This window comes from Giraffa tippelskirchi, chromosome 9, assembly GCF_054371585.1.
Source record: "Giraffa tippelskirchi isolate mGirTip1 chromosome 9, T2T-mGirTip1v1.2.pri, whole genome shotgun sequence".
NCBI classification, from domain to species: domain Eukaryota; kingdom Metazoa; phylum Chordata; class Mammalia; order Artiodactyla; family Giraffidae; genus Giraffa; species Giraffa tippelskirchi.
The window spans coordinates 127,781,592-127,802,945 of NC_137283.1; the positions used below are offsets into that span (position 1 = coordinate 127,781,592).

General features: G+C 39.4%; 2 protein-coding genes across 3 annotated transcripts in view; both read right to left on the reverse strand.

Annotated features, from left to right (window-relative positions):
* The window catches only part of C9H6orf163 (chromosome 9 C6orf163 homolog), a 32,308-nt gene extending 12,112 nt beyond the window's left edge, over window positions 1-20,196 (reverse strand). The window contains exons 1-3 of the mRNA XM_081528624.1: window positions 20,138-20,196; window positions 4,378-5,554; window positions 145-239 (exon numbers count right to left, since the gene is read on the reverse strand). Of these exons, the coding sequence (XP_081384750.1) occupies window positions 145-239; window positions 4,378-4,525 (243 nt within the window). The 5' untranslated portion in view covers window positions 4,526-5,554; window positions 20,138-20,196. The remainder of the gene's footprint in view (window positions 1-144; window positions 240-4,377; window positions 5,555-20,137) is intronic.
* SMIM8 (small integral membrane protein 8) lies at window positions 7,920-20,196 on the reverse strand. 2 transcript variants are annotated; one of them, XM_081528626.1, is made up of 4 exons: window positions 20,138-20,196; window positions 18,277-18,360; window positions 10,259-10,416; window positions 7,920-8,667 (listed from the first exon to the last, which is right to left on the reverse strand). In XM_081528626.1, the coding sequence occupies exons 3-4, from the start codon at window positions 10,391-10,393 to the stop codon at window positions 8,509-8,511; spliced, it is 294 nt and encodes a 97-aa protein (XP_081384752.1). In that variant the 5' UTR covers window positions 10,394-10,416; window positions 18,277-18,360; window positions 20,138-20,196; the 3' UTR covers window positions 7,920-8,508. The 2 variants fall into 2 exon arrangements, with proteins under 2 accessions (XP_081384752.1, XP_081384751.1); XM_081528625.1 differs by lacking the exon at window positions 18,277-18,360.
* Window positions 20,197-21,354: the final 1,158 nt, after the last annotated feature.

The following is a 21,354-nucleotide window of genomic DNA, read 5'->3' on the forward strand; positions in this document are numbered from 1 at the left end:
ATGCCAAGACTACAGAGCTGAAGAACCTGCCCCACAGATGACCAGCATTCAAAGTCAGCCCTGCCTGACTCTCCTCTTTCATACAAATCCCCAAAGAGAAAGAACTGCCAAGAGGCAGGCAGGCTGATTTCCGGTTTCCTTTACCTTAGCCCATATGTCAGCTTCTGCTTGTGCAATACGTTCTTTGAGTGCAGCCTCTTGAAACTGCTCTTCCTTATTCAGAATATCTGTCCCAATATCTGTGGAGTGGAAGAGGAAAAAAAAAATCACATGGACTGTATCTTGGCTTTCTTTTTCACTGCTATCAAGTTATTTACTAGAGTTATCTAAGAAAGAGATCCTTTTGGAAAATTTCAATCTCTAAAGACACCAGTGAAAGAGGTAAGTTATTCCCCTAACTGAGGAGGGAGCTCACAGCACGGTGAGACCTGGATGGACTCAGTCCCCTGCACCACAGCCCACACTTCTAGCTGCTGTTGTTCAGTCACTCAGTCATGTCTGATTCTTTGCTGCCCCATGGACCACAGTATACCAGGCATCACCAGCTCCTGGAGCTTGCTCAAACTCATGTCCATCGAGTTGGTGATGCCATCCAGCCATCTCATCCTCTGTTGTCCCCTTCTCCTCCCACCTTCAATCTTTGCCAGCATCAGGGTCTTTTCCAATGAGTCAGCTCTTCGCATCAGGTGGCCAAAGTATAGGAACTTCAGCATCAGTCCTTCCAATGAATATTAGGGGTTGATTTCCCTTAGGATTGACTGGTTGGATCTCCTTGCAATCCAAGGGACTCTCAAGAGTCTTCTCTAACACCTCAGTTCAAAAGCATCAATACTTCAGGGCTCAGCCTTCTTTACGGTCCAGCTCTCACATCCACACATGACTACTGGAAAAACCATAGCTTTGACTAGACGGAACTCTGTTCGCAAAGTAATGTTTCTGCTTTTTAATACGCTGTCCAGGTTTGCCATAGCTTTTCTTCCAAGGAGCAAGCGTCTTTTAATTTCATGGCTGCAGTTACCATCTGCAGTGATTTTGGTGCCCAAGAAAATAAAGACTGTCACTTTATTTTACATGAGGAAATAGACTTTATTTTCTCCTTCTGGTAACAGGACCCATTTTCCTCAAGAACTTCCTCCCTCACCTGTTCTGGGACTGCCAATCACAGCAGCCAACCTGCTTGGCCCATCACATGCTCCCCACTTTCCAGGCCCCGTTAACTGGAGCACAGACTCAAGCCTGGCCAAACACACTCTTTTCCTTATTTTATATAAGGCTATAAGGAGAACATAGCTCTTTTCCTCTAAGGCTTCTAAGTTGGAGATATTAAGATGATTAGAGCAGTTTGGAACCACTTCCACTCCTTTCTCAGTTGCTAGAGTAAGCTTGGCTGCAGTAGTAAAGCAACTAAATCAATGCATGAAGACAGCAAGTGTGGACAGACTGACAGCCCTGGTACCAGATCCCTCTTGGGTACCACTGTTATAAGGGTCAAGAAATCCTCTTTTATAAATAGTCTAGTCTGAGTTGTGTTTCTGTCACCTGCAACTGAAATACATATTGGTTGGCATTGATTTAAGAGTCTTTGCTACTAGATTATCAGTGAGTCTAAAAGTATAAAGCACTGAATACTATGAGGAGGATGGACACATACTACACAGGCCCAACATTGTGTAGAGATAATTACGAAAGATTTAGAAAGAAATAGGACTAAGCCTGGACTGGCAAAGTTTTGCACTTCATAAAAATGTGATACAAGTGTGGACTGCTATTATCCTTTTTTATACTTAAGTTCCAGTACTTTGTATTAGTTGTTCTCCATCCTAATTGTACAACAGGATCCCTGCATAGCTTTTTTAAAATGCTGAAAAAAGGAACACACTATTAATATGGAGAACAACTTGGATCTTAAGGGCATGCTGAGTGAAAAATGCCTATTTCAAAGAGTCACATACTGTATGATTATATATATACATATATACACACACACAGAATATATAGAGAGAATACAGTATATTATATATATATATATTTTATATATAAAACATTGTCAAAGAGCTTTAATTATAGTGACTGAGGACAGATTAGTGCTTGCCAGGGGTTTAAATTAGGAGGTATTAAGAGGTAACATGAGGGAGTTTCTCTGTGGTGAAGAAATATTTCTATGTTATGATTGTAGTGATGGTTACATGAATCTACATGTGATAAATTTAATAAAACTACACACCAAGGAAAAAAGAACAAATAAGGTCTGCACCTAACTTAACAGTATGGCTCCAACACCAATTTCCTGGTTTTGACAATGTATCAGTGTTATGTAAGGCATCAGTGAGAGAACCTGGGTGGGAACTCTGTTCTATTTTTAAAATGTGTCAGTCTTCAACTATTTCCAAATAAAAACCTATTAAATATGTAAAAAATTCTAAAAAATTAAAAAATTGAATATGTAAAAAAACTTTGAAAAAGCTTTTTAAAAGCCCACATGCTGCGGGCCAATTCTGAAGGTTCTAATTTAGTGGGTCTGTGTTGGATTAGTATTATAATCGGGAAGAACAAACCTGACTCCATATTAGATGTTTTCTTTTACTGTAACCTTTGAATTCAATTGCTTTTGCTTAGAGTGAAGAATGTTGCCTATAGCCTGAAATATACAGGGTAGCCTGCTCTCAAGGTTCTGACCTTTAAAGGTATAACACTTTCCATTCATGTAGAGCCAAAATGTTGCAGAACAGAGAATAAGATTTGTCTTGCTGGAGGTTTACAGGAACATCATGAACTGACCCATAATGGACAACTGCAAGAATAAAGAATTCCTGCACCAAGAAGTTTGCAACAACCAACCCACCCCTCCTCCCCTTTTAATATAAAAAATGCCTGCATTCTGAAAGGGGTAAGAAGGTTCTTTGGTACATTAATCTGCCATCTCTGCTTGCTGGCTTTCTGAATAAAGTCATTCTTCTTTGCCCCAACAACTCATCTCCTGATTTATTGGCCTGTCATGCAGTGAGTAGAATGAATTTGGACTTTGTAACAGTATTAAATCCAATGAAGTTTATGTTTCTGTAGAACACTGCCAATGTTGAGAACTACCCTCTGCAATACTTATTAGCATTTATACATGTTTTAATTTATCCAGTTAATGTTTGGATTCAGATATACTAGGAGGCATAAGGAATCAACCAAAAAAAGCTTATCTAAAAATGGATATCCACTGTTCTGGGTGTAAAAAGCCAAATCATTATAGAGATTATAATTAATAAGTCATACCAAACAGTTACTAAAAGTTAAAATCAGTAATCAGTTTTGGTATTGATATTTTTAGAGGATGATCCCAATTTGATCTCCCTCTACATTTTAGGTTTTTTTCCAAAACACCCTCCATTCTATAGCTTCTTACATTTTCAAAGATCAGGAGTAAAATTTAATCACCACTAATTTAATACATTAAAGGAAGACAAGATTTGAGAACTATTTTGAGAGTACTTAGGAAAACACTTCTAAGGCTTAAAGTCAGACTGAAAACCTGACAGGAATGAGGAGAAAAGGGAACCTGTAATTAAAATTTGATTTGCTTATTAGAAGTGCATATATAAGGGGAAGAGATAAGTTAGGAATTTGGGGATAACAGATAATATTACTATATATAAAATAGATAAACAAAGACCTACTGTATGGCACAGGGAACTATATTCAGTATCTTATAATAACTTATAATGGATAATAATCTGAAAGAGAACATATATACATATATAATTTAATATAAAATATATTGAATATAATACATATTTATATATATATAAAACTGAATCACTTTCCTGTACACCTGAAACATCATAAATCAGTTATACTTAAAATGTTTTTAAATACAAAAGGAGGACTTTAAAGGTAAAAGAAGAAGTATATACATAGTAAATATTCTCATGCTATTTATAATCTATTTTATGTCACCAGTACTAATAAAGAACATAGATTCTTTCATCTGTTTATTAAGGTGTTACTTAGAGATATTCTCTCCTATGTGTATGGAAAGTGCCCAAGTATGGGCAAGGGCAAAAAGAACTCCCAAGTTACTATTATGTGCCAGGCTTTAGTATAGGTACGAATATTTTATTAAAGCCTCAGAAGAAATCTGCAAGAAAAGTATTATATTAACATCCCTGTTTACATATAAGAAAACAGATTGAGAGGCTAAGTATCCTGCCAAGGCATACAACTGGAAAGCGGAGAAGCAGGATTTCAACCCATATTCTTCTCATGCCAAACAGACACATCTGCAGGACAAGGAGCTTTGATTAGGAGAGCTGATCAAAGTCTATACAACAAGAATGACATACAATGCTATGAAACATTAGGACAAAGAAAAACAGCAAAGTCACTTACCCAGTATATCTTTGTGAGTGTAAAAGCGTGTCTTAAACGGCTTGTATTCATGGATCCGTTTGAAGGTTTCCCCAAAAGGGGCTGGTGGAATTATTTTATTACAAACAGCACAGCAAACAAAGTTTGTATAATTCGGATTTCTGATCATAATTAAAGATGTCTTTTACTATGTACAGTTAAAACTCTCTTAGGATTAGCAAAAGTAGTTTTAAGAAAAGTTCAAGTTTGAGAAAGCAGCAAGAGATTCAGGGTTCGAAGACAATGCTAGAGGCTTGTCAGGATTAAATGACTCACCATGATTAGGTAGTGGTTATATCCCTAGAAGTAAAGAATGGTGCTGAAAGCCTCTGCCCATAGAAGGTCTGGGCACTGGATTTGGGAAGATTTAAGCAGCTGCTCCCTCCTAGAGTCTAGATTAAATTGTTAACTTACTTAGCAACTGTTGCTAGGTAAGACAAGCTTTGCTCATAAAAGCAACTAGAAATAATGACAAAATGCAGCATGGTACAGCTCTTCATTTCCCATGTATGTTTCCTTCTGCTGCTGTAACAAATGACTACATACTCGGTGGCTTAAAACCACACAAATTCATTCTCTTGCAATTCTGGAGGTCAGAAGTCCACATGAGCCTTATGGGGCTAAAATGAAGGTGTCGGCAGCACTGGTTCCTTCTGGAGGCTTCAGGGAGAATCTGTTTCCTTGCCTTTTCCAGCTTCCAGAGGCCTCCCCCATTCCTTGGCCCACGGGCTTGCATCAATATAGCCTCTTATCCTTCCGTTTGCAGGGTGACATTGCTTCTTCCTCTCATCATCTGCCTCCCTCTCACAAGGACTTTTGTGATATCAGGTCCACCCAGATAATAAAGGGTCATTTCCCTATTTCAAATTCTGAACTTAATCATTTCTGTCAAGTTCCTTCTGCCATGGTTTTTTTTTCCCCAGTCGTGTCTGACTCTTTGTGACCCCCCATGGACTGCAGCACGCCAGGCTACCCTGTACTTCACCATCTCTCTCTCATGTCCATTGAGTCGATGACACCATCCAACCATCTCATCTTCTGTCACCCCCTTCTCCTCCTGCCTTCAATCTTTCCCAGCAACTGGGTCTTTTCCAATGAGTTTCTTCCAAGGAGCAAGCGTCTTTTAATTTCATGGCTGCAGTCACCATCTGCAATGATTCTGAAACCCAAGAAAATAAAGCCTGTCACTGTTTCCATTGTTTCCCCACCTATTTGCCATGAAGTGATGGGACTGGATGCCACGATCTTAGTTTTTTGAATGTTGAGTTTTAAGCCAGCTTTTCCACTCTCCTTTCACCTTCACCAAGCTCTTTAGTTCTTCTTCACTTTCTGCCATTAGGGTGGTGTCATGTGCATATCTGAGATTATTGGTATAACCTTTACCCTTCTGTCATATAATGGAACATATTTACAGGTTCTGGGATTAGGATCCAAACATCTCTAGGGTGGTGTAGGAAAAAAGCTGTATTATTCAGTCTACCATACTTTCTGTTAAATGGTTTACTTAAAGAATTGATTTTTTAGGCCAGAACAAAAAAAAGGGAGTTTAATTTTTTTTAGGTTATCTATAATGCTTTTGTGCCAGGGCAATAAAACCAGGAAAATCACACAGTACCTTAAAGGAAAAATTACTTTTAGTAAGCACTCAAAATTACTAAGGTTGGCTTTTAAAATCATAGTTAATTCATTTGTTGTCCTTGTTTTAAAATGGAAAGAACTGCATCTCAGGAATCCCCTCCATGCTTAGAAAACTGGGACAGATTGGTTGCCTTACAGAAGATAAGGCTATTAAACAATAAATAACTTCACTGTTTACACTGGGAAATTCTTATCAACTAAACTGCTTGCTCTTCTGGCAAATGGCTCTTCTATCAGAAAAGATTACTTCCCTGGGCTAAGAGGTTGCTTGCAGCTTACCAGTAGTTCATTTATCAATACTTGCTTCAAGACAATCTATTACAGTTTGCCCAATCTCAACCAGATTCCTGCATTTGAAAACATTCCTCCTACCACTTGAACTCAGACTCCAAGATGCTGTAAACATCTTGCCCTGAGCATCCCTCCTTAGACCACTGACTTTATCTCATTTTCCTTTAGAGAAGGAATGAAAACATCTTGCCCTGAGCATCCCCTCTTTAGACCACTGACTTTGTCTCATTTTCTTTTAGAGAAGGAATGAAAACATCTTGCCCTGAGCATCCCCTCCTTAGACCACTGACTTTGTCTCATTTTCCTTTAGAGAAGGAATGAAAACATCCACAGCCAAGCAGTCTTTGACACTGCACATAGAAGACTGTGCTACAGAATTTGTAACAGACCTGTGAACAGTATCACAGTTAGGTTGAAAGTGAAAATGAAGTCGCTCAGTCCTGTCCCAACTCTCTGAGACACCATGGACTGTAGCCTACCAGGCTCCTCCGTACATTTAATTACTGGAGTAGGTTGCCATTTCCTTCTCCAAGGGATCTTCCCGACCCACGGATTGAGCCCGGGTCTCCCACATTGTAGGCAGACATTTTTACTGTCTGAGCCACCAGGGAAGTCAGTTAGGTTATTTGTTTCCAAAATTCAATGGAATTCTTCCCTTGCACTATTTTTTGCAGCTGTGCACCTTGTGGGATCTACTGCCACTCTGGTTCACTCAGTCACGTGATTTAAGGCTGCCCTCTGCCCAGTTCCTGCAGCCCTTCTTTGCTGCAATAATCTCTTGATAGCTCACTAATACCTCCCCCACCAAACAGTAACTTCTTTTGTTGAACATTAGAAGAACTCTAATGATGATGTGGCATTAAATGCATAAGTTGAAAACAGAAGAACTCTAGTTCTTTACCAACCGACAGCAAAAGATAAAACTTTAAAAGGCATTGTATACCACCTAAGTGTATTTAAACTATATGAAGTGTACTATATATAGAGACCTCGCAAAGAAATATTTAAGGCTCAGTAATAAAGATTTAATTTAGTTGCATACAGATAACTCAATTAGCTAAGCTCTTTAATATCTACAAATCGGACATAATTACTTTTTCATATATCTTAGAGAACCACCATAAAGCACTGGAAATTAAATCTTACATTATGATGATAAACTCTGCCTGTGCAGTTATTTTACTTGTTAATAATAAATGAAACAAAATTTCAGAGATGAGATTTATTTACTAAGATACAATTCCAATGATTTGGAGAATGTGGTAAATATCTAGAAATAAAACACATCTAGAACCGCCATCAGAAAGGTATACAGTAAACCCCATATACTTATGGTTACTTTAAATCTAGACCTTCTTATCTACTGAGCAGTTCTAGTTTTGAAGTAACTATAAGAACATTTGGTTTTATATTTATAATATCATTGTAACATTAAATTACAATGATAACAATGAAATACAAATAACAATAACGTAACAAATTACAATGTAAACAAAATAGATAACATTTAGTTGTAGTCAAATAAAAACATCATACTCAGTATAACATACTGTCTATTGTTTTTTTTTTTAAAGAAAAACTCCAATTACTCTGGGTTATTCTTTCATTTAATCTTTATTTTAGTAATTGAGTGGGAGTATTTTTTCAACAAAAATAAAAATCTGGACCAAAATTAGCTGAAATGGAAAACTGAAATATATGACCCATCTGTAACTCTGTAAAAACTGTTTTTAACTGCAGGTTTTACAATAATTTATAATCATTTTCTTCTTCACCAGGTAGAAAAAGAACACTGCCTTTGCAAATAGCAAAACTAAACCTTCACGACAGCTGTAAATGCACTTTCCCCTTAAAATATTAACAATACCATGCAAATTTAAGAGCAGCAGTACTTTTACTGGACAGAACTTTATAATTTACAAAAATGACTTCCATTCTCATGGTACTTTTTAAAAGAGGATTTAATAAAATTAAAATACTGAACAGCTCTTTCTGTGGAAAAAGAATGTGATAACGGCTGCCATTTTGAAAGGACCACATTCACTCTAGGGGTCTGGCTGCAATCGCCTTCCTTCTTCCTCAGCAGCATCTTCTGGAACAAGAAACAAGAAACTGTGCGGTGCTGATCTTCAGCTGAAGATTTCAGAGCCCCCAGTAAACCTTCATCTGCAGGAACCAGCTCAATTAGTCCCATTTAGATGTTTTCCTCCTCATATAACTGTGTCCCTCACTATCAATAGCTTCATAGAGGTCCTTCTTATTCTCCTGTGTCGCATGTAGGTAACCGATATAAGCCACGCAAAGGGAAAGCGTTATCAATCCGAAAGCCATTACAGGTTTGTTCTGTCAAAGGAAAAAAAAAATCACAAGGTCTCAATAAGACCAATCATTTGAGGAGACTTGTATATCTCTTGCACTTTCTGCTCATCATGCCAAAGCTTTAGTACCACACCAGCATTCCTAGGGTAAAATTTCATTTCTAGTATTTATCCGTTTCTTTATTCATTTAACTCAACTCCTGATAACTTAGAGACTATGGAAGACTCTTCTTTCTCTTCACAGATGGGACATCTCCGACCTTCACCTTTAGGAAGGAAATTGGTCTGGTGCTCAGTTTTCAGTTACCTATGTTGTGAAAAAGTTGCTTAACTTCTTTGGGCCCAAGTTTCCCATCTGCAAACCTTAAATTTGTTATTTTTATTAAGAAGTGAGGAATGAAGTCTATGTGCTATTTTTGTCACCCAAGATCATGAAAAACTGGCAGAAAGCCTTTCATGTTATATACCAGGTACAGCAAAACACACACACCCTTCTCTGGGAACTTATTCTATTACCTCAAGAAACACAGTCATAGAACAGATATGCTGTTATAATAACTCTGATGTGCTGTGTAAAATCCAAGACCCTCAGAGGCAAAGGGATGCTACTTTGATTTTTCTTTTTTTGTCACACCAGTTTTGGGGATTTTAGTTCCCCAGCCAGGGATTGAACGTGGGCCCTTGGCAGTGAGAGGGCAAAGTCCTAACTACTGGACAGCTAGGGAAATCCTGAATTTTTTTTAAAAAAGCTTTTAATTTCTGTATTTTCTGCTTCTGTTTCATTACTATTCTTAATCATCAAAAAAATTAAGGTCAAACTTTATCAGTGAGGTGCACATCTGAGAAAGGCCACATGCTCAGAGCAGCTTACTTTTGCAGTTCTTGAAATGTATTTGACAAGTAAAAAAACACATTAGTTCAAAGTTTTTAAAACATTCTACCTTGATTTAATTATTTGATTGCTAAATTGACCTATTTAACTTTCAAACAGTTTATACTGGTAACTATGTTATTAAAATTCTAATCAAGTTCAAACACTTACATACATTTTATGATTTGATTTGCATTTTTCAAAAAATAAAACTTAACAAATCAAATGTATTCAGTAATTTGCTACAAAAATATGATTAGCTAACTCCCTAACAGTGTTTAAAAGCATGTTTCCATATTTTTCAATATATGTTTGCAAAATCTCCTAGGTTAAAATATTATTAATAAGCCTGGAACTGTAGACTGATCAGATTTTCATTCTGTTTTCTCTGTTTCAATGGAAGGTCTTATTTACTTAATAGTACCTGATCAAACAAGTTTCCTTAAAATCAATGCAGCTATTAAAATAAAATTTTAAACAGGAATTTGATCAGTTGACTCATCACAATCCAACTATTTACCATTTAAATTCTCAAACACCCTCAAAATAATTAGTTTTACATGTGTATTTAGTGAAACAGCATTTAAGATTTTTCCTTCCATCTGCTTCTTATCCACAGAGAGGTCTTACTAGTTAACATCAAATTTCCATGATAAAATCAAATGTTACAGGAAAATTAGAACATTTTATTTCTGAAAGCCTAGGTAAATTGAACATAAAGTCTTATCCTGGATGTATTTCTTACAGGTTTAATGAAGAGCTCTGGATTCACAGCTCGAAATAAGGTTGTGGTGCGGACCCCTCTGAGCCCTACATTTCCCAGGTCTTTCTCCTTGGGCGGCTCCTTTTTAAAGGCTGGAGGCTCAGGTGCTGAAGACATGTTGACTAACGATGATTTAATACCTAAAAATAAAATATGTGACTTTTTTTCCCTTCAAAGTTATGTTTTTCTGATAATGCTCTTAAAAAAATCATTCTATATTCAGTCTTTTTTCAAATTCCAGTCTAGATACATACCAAAAGTGATGGTCAATTCTTTTATTACTTTGTATAACACGTACCGTGTAAATGGCCTTTAGGTTTTGTTTGGTAAAACGGTTATTTTATTTTTCATCTCGTGGAACTAGTGAGCTATGCAAAAGTAGTTTTTCTACTTTCCCAGGAGCCTATAGAACTTGTTTGTTGGTATGAGTCACGCTGTGTCTTGCTATATGAAGGAGGTACTAAGGGTAGGAGTGGCCAGTGGGTTATCCACACCTTCTTAATTTCATTCCATTTTCACCGTTGCTCACCTTCCAACAACCCTTTCAGGACACCATCCTAAGAAACATGAGCATTCTTTTGCTCCATTCCTCCTACAGATTGACTCCCCTCCCACTTTCCCTTCCTACCCCTCTGCCTTCCTCCACTGGGTCACCCCAGTCCCAGTACCTGCAGGAAGGTGAGCAGCTATCGTCCTCACTCCTCCTCTATCGCCCGCTCTCTGGAAACAAACACTATGCTACCTCCTTAATTGGAAATCATTTTTCTCTTAATTACTCAGAATCTATCCTAATAGACACAAGTATGTCTTTTGGCTTTTGGTTCTCCCTGCTAGAATGTCAAAACTTTGTGAATATTTTTCTCTTCTAGATACTACTGCTGCTGCTGCTAAGTCGCTTCAGTTGTGTCCAACTCTGCGTGACCCCATAGATGGCAGCCCAACAGGCTCCCCCGTCCCTGGGATTTTCAGGCAAGAACATTGGAGTGGGGTGCCATTGCCTTCTCCAGAGATTCATAACAATATAATAAAATTCTCTGGGGGAAATGCTGAACCCTCAGTAACTGTTATGAAATGACAGTCAAACATTCACATTTAAACACTTGTTGGGGCTTTGTTTATTCAAGTATTAAGTTTTCTATTTTACAGTCTTTATAAGAGCAATATTTTTGCAACTTCATTACTTATGGAGAAACTTAGGAGTTCACTTTTTTCAAAACTGTCTTTGAAAAAGATTAGTCAATGAGAAAACTCAACACATGTGATCCAAGCACAGGAGTGTGTTGGGCAGAGCAGGTGTCCATCAGCAAGAGGATCTTGCTTTTCACTCCTTTCATCCTCTTGCCAACCATTCTCAGTTATTCATCAAATAAACCTCATGTTCTTTGGACATGCATACTGGCTTCATCATCACTGGGGAGCAAATGAACATTTCTGAAGCCCTGGGTGTTAACTGACTTGCCAATGACAAGTGGTCTCATCTCTTCCAACCACAATGCATTACAGCAGAATGCATCAAATCATCAAATGGCACCCCACTCTGGTACTCTTGCCTGGAAAATCCCATGTATGGAGGAGCCTGGTAGGCTACAGTCCATCGGGTCACGAAGAGTCGGACATGACTGAGCAACTTCACTTTCACTTTTCACTTTCATGCATTGGAGAAGGAAATGGCAACCCACTCCAGTGTTCTTGCCTGGAGAATCCCACAGACGGGGGAGCCTGGTGGGCTGCCGTCTATGGGGTCGCACAGAGTCGGACACAACTGAAGTGATTTAGCAGCAGCAGCAGAACGATCATCAAACTCTATTTACCTCTTCTTCAAAGTCCACCTTGGACATGAATTATATGAGGTAACAACTCATAAAACACTTAGTTCAACAGCATTTAAAACATCATTCAAGCGGTAACTAGCGATTTTTTAAAAATTTCAACAGCATTCAAGTTACTAATTTTCTCTATTGGAACAGTGATTGTTTTTCCACTACAGACAACTTCTGAAACAATTCCATAATATGCCTGAAATCTGTTCAGTCAGCACATGCTTCCAACACATCATGCCCAAGGTTACTAAAAAACTCCAATGTTTTCTGCTGGACCAGGGGTCCTCTCACATGTACACTTCTTAGGTGAATTTCTTGAAACTGTAAACTGAAGAAAAATGCACAAACTTAAAGCTGCAAGGTAAGTTTTATTTGGGGATCTTATTGAGGTCTACCGCCTGGGAGACAGCCTCTCAGCTATATATATATGGTATTTGCACAAGATTCTCTCTTTCCTTAGCTGAACCTACATTTACTTTGTGATGAAACAAGTAAACAAGCAATCAAGGTAGTATTTATTATACTATAACCTCTAGACACCCACATTCCATTTACATTAAACTGTTCATGTTAAACTCTTTGCCAGAAATGACAATTAAAGAATACATAGGCTGGAAACTACTATAAATGTTTATTGAAATGGACTTTTACAAATTAAAGGGCTTCCCTGGTAGCTCGGATGGTAAAGAATCCACCTGCAATGCAGGAGACCCCAGGTCAATTCCTGGGTTGGAAAGATCCACTGGAGAAGCGATAGGCTACCCACTGCAGTATTCTGGCCTGGAGAATTCCATGGACTGTATAGTCAATGGGGTCACAAAGGGTCGGACATGGCTGAGCGACTTTCACTTTTACAAATTAAAGAATTACCTACCACACTATACTTTAAAAGATTTAATATACCACAATTTTCATTGTTCGTGATACTTTTAGGAACATATGCAAGTCTTGTGCTTAGTTGCTCAGTCATGTCCGACTCTTTGTAACCTCATGGACTGTAGTCCGCCAGGCTCCTCTGTCCATGGAGAGTATCCAGGGAAGAATACTGGAGTGGGTTGCCATACCCTCCCTCCAGGGGGTCTTCCCAACCCAGGTCTCCCACGTTGCAAGCAGATTCTTTACTGTCTGAGCCACCAGGGAAGTCCAAGAATACTGGAGTGGGGAGCCTATCCCTTCTCCAGGGGATCTTCATGACCCAGGAATCAAACCAGGGTCTCCTGCATTGCAGGCAGATTTTTTACCAGTTGAACTACCAGGGAAGCCCAATGAAAGTACTACTTTCTATCATATATCATTCTTTTACTAGGCCTGGTATAAGACAGCTCAGTTCTGTTGCTGCTTCTCTTTGTATGTGCCATAGTCACTGCAGATGCTCCAACAGTTCTCCCCAAAGTTCATGAACTTCTTTATACCACTCATGGAACTAACAAAATTTTAACAACCTTCTATTCTTGCCTGGAGAATCCCCATGGATGGGGGAGCCTGGCGGGCTACAGCCATGGGGTCACAAAGAGTTGGAAATGACTGAGTGACTAAGCACACACACACACATACACACACACCCTACATTTATGAAAATAATTATACCAATATTATTTTAGTTAAATATAAAACTTTATATATTTATTATTCTTAGGACTGGTCAATGCATTTCTATTAAGTATGACAAAACACCCCCCTAAATATGATAAATCTTTGATTTGGAAATTATTTTAGAATATTACACTTTAGAACTACTGACTTTAATTCATGTATGAATGTGGAGCTGGACCATGAAAACTGAGTGCCGAAGAATTGATGCTTTGGAACTGTGGTGCTGGAGAAGACTCTTGAGAGTCCCCTGGACTGCAAAGAGATCAAACCAGCCTAATCCAAAAGGAAATCAACCCTGAATATTCATTGGAAGGACTGATGTTGAAGCTGAAGCTCCAATACTTTGGCCACCTCATTGGAAATGACCCTGATGCTGGGAGATTGAAGGCAGGAGGAAAAGGGGATGACAGAGGATGAGATGGTTGGATGGCATCACTAACTAGATGAACATGAGTTTAAGCAAGCTCCGGGAGATGGTGATGGACAGGGAAGCCTGGCATGCTGCAGTCAATGGGGTTGCAAAGAGTCGGACACGACAAAGTGACTGAACTGAATGACTCACTGATACTTTAAATAAAAGAGACAGATTACTGAGACCAAAAAGGGACTTATTAGATAAGAATCTGTAATAAGAACAGAACAAAAATGAGACTTTTCATGTAAGAGAATGTCCTTTTATATCTCCTCACACGCCTGGCCCACAGTGCTGTAGGAATATGACTATGAAAGACATGCAAGACATGACTATGAAAGACATGTGGTGGTTGAATAAGCATATAAAATGTAAAACCTTAGTTGTTTCTTCACAGGTGTGTTAATCAGAGCTGACATAAGTTCTAATTTTAAAAGCTACAGAACTGGAGAAGGAAATGGCAACCCACTCCAGTATTCTTGCCTGGAAAAGTCCATGGACAGAGGAGCCTAATGGGCTGCAGTCCATGGGGTTACATGACTGAGCACGCATGCATGAGGGTGGAGGGAGATGGGTTGGTAGCAATAAACTGGTAGAACTAAAAAAAAAAAAGCTACAGAACTAATCATAAATTCAAAGCACAGCAACAACCTATTCCAACATTGAGTGGACAGTTACCACCTGACACACATCCATTAGAGCTTCTAAGTCTCCCCATCACTTTCTCCCACTTCTTCTTACTCTTTTTTTCCCCCCACTGCAAGGCAAGAGGTAAATTACACTTACTTATTCGCATATGATCGGAGAAGGCAATGGCACCCCACTCCAGTACTCTTGCCTGGAAAATCCCATGGACGGAGGAGCCCAGTAGGCTGCAGTCCATGGGGTCGCTAGGAGTCGGACACGACTGAGCAACTTCACTTTTACTTTTCACTTGCATGCATTGGAGAAGGAAATGGCAACCCATTCCTGTGTTCTTGCCTGGAGAATCCCAGGGACAGCAGAGCCTGGTGGGCTGCTGTCTATGGGGTCGCACAGAGTCGGACACAACTAAAGCGACTTAGCAGCAGCAGCAGCATTCGCATATGATACTGATCAATCTCTAGATATATTTGCTTTCAAGATGAGTTTATTTTTAAGCCAGGACTCTCATTTATTGTGTTAAAAAGGGGACTCTCTCTCTCTCTCTAGTGTGCATGCACACACACACATAGAAACACACACTAGTAGGGATGATAGGAACTTGACACTGCACTGCTGCTGGCTAATTTGGTGATTAATTTCTGCGCCGGTTGACCTCTAAAACACTCAATAGGTTAGGTATCCCAGGGGCCACCCCTGGCTGTGCAATCTGTCCAGGTGCCCCGTTCTTATTTTTTCTTCATTTTTTTCCATCACCCATTTCTTGTTCCCTTAAATAAGAAATTGTGTACATAATTTTTTTAACAGAAGAGACTTGCATTTTTCATACCTGCCTGTAAAAAAAGATCTAAACTAAGCTGTATTTACTTCATACTTCTCTGCTGGACAAAAGACAATCTCTTCAACAACTGGTGCTGGGAAAACTGGACAGCCACATGTAAAAGAATGAAATTAGAAGATTCTCTAACACCATACACAAACATAAACTTAAAATGGATTAAAGACCTAAGTTTAAGACTGGATACTATAAAACTCTTAGAGGAAAATACAGGCAGAACATTCTTTGACATGTCTCAGCAATATCTTTTTGGATCCCAAAGGATCCACCTACTACAGTGATGAAAATAAAAACAAAAATAAACAAATGGGACCTAATTAACTTAAAAGCTTTTGCACAGCAAAGGAAACCATAAACAAAATGAGAAGACAACCAACAATGGGAAAAAATACTTACAAATAATGGGATCCAGGGATCAATCTCCAAACATACAAATAGCACATGCAGCTCAATATCCAAAAAAAAAAATCAAACAACCCAAACAAAAAATGGGCAGAAGACCTAAATAGACATTTCTGCAAAGAAGACATACAGAAGGCCAAAAAGCACAAGAAAAGGTGCTCAACACTGCTAACTATCAGAGTATCAAAACTACAGTGAGGTATTACCTCACACTGTTCAGAATGTCCATCATTGAAAAAAATCTACAAATAATAAATGCTGGAGATGTGGGGAAAAGGCAAACCTCCATCACTGTTGGTGAGAGTGTGAATTGGTGCAGCTATATGGAGGCTTCTTAAAAAACTAAAAACAGAGCTACTACATCATCCAGCAATCCCACTCCTGGGCATATACCCAGAGAAAACCATAATTCAAAAAGATACACGCACCCCAGTGTTCACTGCAGCACTATTTACAACAGCCAGGACATGGAAGCAACCTCAATGTCCATCAACAGATGAATGGATAAAGATGTGGTACATATATACAATGGAATATTACTCAGTCCTAAAAAATGAAAGAAGAAAAGCTATGACAAACCTAGACAGCGTATTAAAAAGCAAAGACCTTACTTTGCTGACAAAAGTCCGTATAGTTAAAGCTATGATTATCCCAGTAGTCATGTATGGATGTGAGAGTAGGACTAGGAAGCCTGGTGTACTGCAGTCCATGGGGCAGCAAAGATTCAGACACAACTGAGCAACTGAACAACAACAAAATGAAATAATGCCATTTGCAGCAAAATGGATGGACCTAGAGATCATACTCGGAGAAGGCAATGGCACCCCATTCCAGTACTCTTGCCTGGAAAATCCCAAGGATGGAGGAGCCTGGTAGGCTGCAGTCCAGGGGGTCGCTAGGAGTCGGAGACGACTGACCGACTTCACTTTCACTTTTCACTTTCATGCATTGGAGAAGGAAATGGCAACCCACTCCAGTGTTCTTGCCTGGAGAATCCTAGGGACGGTGGAGCCTGTTGGGCTGCCGTCTATGGGGTCGCACAGAGTCGGACATGACTGAAGCGACTTAGCAGCAGAGATCATACTAAGCAAAATAAGTCAGAAAGAGAAAGACAAATACCATATATCACATCACTTATACATGGAATCTAAATGATACAAACAAACTTATTTACAAAACAGAAACAGACTCACGGACATAGAAAACAAACTTATGGCTACAAAAAAGGGAATGGTGGCATGGGATAAGTTAGGAGTCTGGGATTAACATACGCTACTACATATAAAATAATCAACAAGGATGTACTGTATAACACAGGGAGCTACACTCAATGTTTTGTAACAAACTATAAGGGAAAAGAATCTGAAAAAAATGTATGTATAACTAAATCATACATTGTGCTGTACACCTGCAGCTAACACAGCATTGTAAATAAACGATACTTCAATCTAGAAGCTTTTTTTAAAAAAAAGATCTAAACTAAACTGCATCTACTTCATACGTCCCTCTGCGTAAAAGGTTCTTTACCTTTTTCTCCTGCCCATTCTCTGAGGAAGGCAATATGTGATGGGAAAGGAAGCAGCAGCCTCTTTGCAGCAACGCCCTAAAGTATGAGTGAAAATGGTGCCCCCAGAACAAATACACTGTGTGAGACTATACAAAGATGATCCTAAGCAGCAGGAATTTTACACCATTTTCTCTCCTTTATTAAAATTCCTGCTCTGTGGGATGATCCAGAACGTACTTGGCAGCTGATATTAAACAATTTGCTGGCACAAAACTGGCATGACATAAAAATTAGAACAAGATATAAAGAATATGAGTTACTTTGGTGAAAAACTTAGTCCTCAGATATTCATTTTGAAATAAGCATCTCAACAGAAGATAAATGAAAAAAACTGTCAGAATCATAGAATACTGGTGAGAAGGAATGACAGCAATAAAGCCTTGCTTTTATTAAATAAAAGCCTTAGGGAATTATAAGATGGACAAAATACTTTAATGATATATAAACGTACTTTTTATTTTTGTTTTACATACCACAGTATTTCAAAATTTAAGAAAATAACTTGAAGTCTGGGGCTGCTGCTGCTGCTGCTAATTCGCTTCAGTCGTGTCTGACTCTGTGCAACCCCGTAGACGGCAGCCCACAAGGCTCCCCCATCCCTGAGATTCTCCAGGCAAGAACACTGGAGTGGGTTGCCATTTCCTGCTCCAATGCATGAAAGTGAAAAGTGAAAGTAAAGTCGCTCAGTCGGTCCGACTCTTAGCGACCTCCTGGACTGCAGCCTACCAGGCTCCTCCGTCCACGGGATCCTCCAGGCAAGAGTACTGGAGTGGGTCGCCACTGCCTTCTCCGAAGTCTGGGGCAGGACACCTTAAAAATAATTTGATTTAGAATAAACAAGTTCAGGACAGAATCAGACAGCTTTCTGTCTTAAGGGAACGTACCGTTGCTGCAAATTCCAACTTTGCTACCGATTAGTGTATGCTTTTGAGTGACAACTTCTCTGAACTTCAGTTTGCACTTTTATAAAAGGGATATTACCTACCTATTGCATAGAATGACTTTGTAGATTAAATGAGGTAACATTTTTTAAAGCACATAACAGAAGTTCAACAAATGGTAGCTATTTTCATCTTCACTAATGAATTCAATCCCTTTTTCTAAACAAATCTAAACCAAAAGAGATTGACTGTCTTTGCCTACGGAAGAGTGAGATAATCCAGGTCACTCAAGTTCCAGCCAACCCCTGGCCCACCACTTCACTCCTAAATTGCTAAGACTCAGCATTTGTAAGTCATTACAAGATTTAAGAAATGTAAAAAAAGTTTTAATTGGAGTATAATTGCTTTGCAATATTAGTTTCTGCTGCATAACAACAGTGAATCAACTATATGTATACATATATCCCCTCTCTCTTGAGCCTCCCACTCCATCCTTGTCCACCTCTCTAGTCTCATAGAGCACTGAACTGAGCTTCCTGTACTATATGGCAGCTTCCCACTAGCTACCTGTACTATAATAGGGCAGCTTCCCACTAGCTGTATTATGACATGGTAGCCTAGGTGTGTCAATGCTACTCTCTCCATTTGTCTCACCCTCCCCTTCCCAGCCCCCCTTCACCATCCACAAGTCTGTTCTCTACATCTGTCTCTTTATTCCTGGCTTGCAAATGGCTTCATCAGTACCATTTTCTAGATTCCCTATATATGCATTAATATACAATATTTGTTTTTCTCTAATTTTCTCCACTCTGTATGACTCCAGGTTCAACTATTTCTCTACAAATGACCCAATTTTGTTCATTTTTATGGCTGAGTTTTTTATTCCAATGAAGCATAAAATTATAATTACTTAATTTTTTTAAATTTATTTTTAATTGAAAGATAATTGCTTTACAATATTGTGTTGGTTTCTGTCATACATCAACATGAATCAGACAGATACACATATGTCCTCTCCCTTTTGGGTTTTAAATTTTAAAGAAGAACTCTGCATTTGTTGTTTTTAGGGTAAAAGAGTTATTATTATTATTTTTTAATCCCTTGAAATTTACCATACCTAGAGACTGACAAAGGACGCTATTTACAAAGGATGCTGCCGACAATCTGAGGGCTATAAAGTATTATTTGGGTCCGCTGCCTTCCCCATAATGTGGTGTCTACACAACATCTTGCTATTACTCAAAGACAGATGCCTTTGAAGCCTCCAGAAAAAGAAACTGCATTCACTTAAGTTCTAGACATTGTCTTGCAGGGGGCACAAAGGGCTGTAAAGACAGTTAAAAAGACAAGAGGAACCTCACGTGAAAAAAAATTACAAAACCACTTTCCCCTAATTAGGAGTTTGGTGAGGTGGGATACCAAAAAACTGCCCAGAAAATGAGAAGGTTCTTTGGGTGGAAGTGTCCAAGTATGGGGCGGGACACGCGCCCCTTGGGGTCAGAAACCTCCAAGATCCAGCTCTGGGAGTTCACCGAGCGGCGAGGACTAGGCCGGGCATAATAGCGGGCCTGGAATCCACGCACCTGGGAGCGAGGTCCACAGGGCGGTCAGGCCCTTCAAGGCCAGGATCGAGACCGCTGTGGAGCGACCACCTCGTCCCCGCCCCCCGTCCCCGACCCCGGCACCCCAGCCCCTCCGCCGCTCACCTGTCGCGGGGTCACCTCCTCTCCCCGCCCGCCGCGCTCCTCTCTTCTCCTCCTGCGGGAGAGAGCGTCTCAGCGCGCTCCGCAAACTCGGCGCTGCAGCGGCCCCTACAGCCTGGAGGCTGCGGCGCAGGGGCGCGGGGTTGAGATGAGGCTAGCGCCCCTCCTTCACATCCCCTGTCCCCCAGCCCAACGGAGGGATGGAGTTTGCAAAGGGCATTTTAGGTTTCTTCCTTTTTTGCCTTATGTTTTCAGTCCCCTAGGTTCCAATAACTTTCCAGTTTCGCTTGTGTGTTTTGTATAAGTAAAAGGAGAAATCACCTAGAACTACGTTTATTTAATGGAAGGGGAAATCTTTCTGATTTGGGAAAGAACTCTTGAATCTGGTCTCCTCCGGGCCCCATTTTAAAGGCACAGTCTTTCAAATGCACAGTTAGTGCTCTGCCATTCTATTAGTGCCTTGAAATTCCAAGATGTGGTTATGGTTGTGATTTGCACACACTTGCTGATGGTGATGGAGTGGGTTGCCATACCCTCCTCCAGGGGATCTTCCCAACTCAGGGATCCAACCGGGCTCTCCTGCATTGCAGGCGGATTCTTCACTGTCTGGGCCACCAGGAAAGCCCAAGAACACTGGAGTGGGTAGCTTATCCCTTCTCCAGGGGACCTTCCTGACCCAGGAATGGAACCAGGGTCTCCTGCATTGCAGAGGGAATCTTTACCAGTTGAGCTACCCAGGAAGCCCTAAATGCCAAATACCACTATGCAAAGAAAAGCACTTTTACTATCATGATCAACCTAAAGTGATCAAGTAAAAGAATAAGTGAAACCTAAGAACCTGTTTAATTAAAAAAAAAAAAAGCATTAACTATAGGTAATGATAAGAGAGAAAAGCCTAAAGACCTTGTCAGTTTAATGGATATGAGTACAATGCAAGTGATATGAATAGACAATAGTTCTATTTTATGATGCTTTTAAGAAATTGCTTTGAAGAATGATGCTAGTCTGAATGCAGCTTTTATAATCCTGTTTTAAAATAGCATCATCAATATTTAATAATATTTAACAGGAGATCTGATATTTGCTAGGGTTAGGAGATTTTATACTTGATGGGATTAACTGCATAAAACAAAGTTTCATCCATGTGAAAATTCGTTCAAGTTTACAAAAGATATCTGTTTTAATTATAAGTTCCCAAAGTGTGCTCCAGGGACAATACT

Bases quoted from the DNA above. Each gene is read 5' to 3' on its own strand.
- SMIM8 (XM_081528625.1), bottom strand. From the start codon at position 10,393: ATGTCTTCAGCACCTGAGCCTCCAGCCTTTAAAAAGGAGCCGCCCAAG. The intron at 8,668-10,258 runs GTAAGAAATACA...TTCCTTTGACAG, and splicing joins CAGAGCTCTTCATTAAACCT to AACAAACCTGTAATGGCTTT.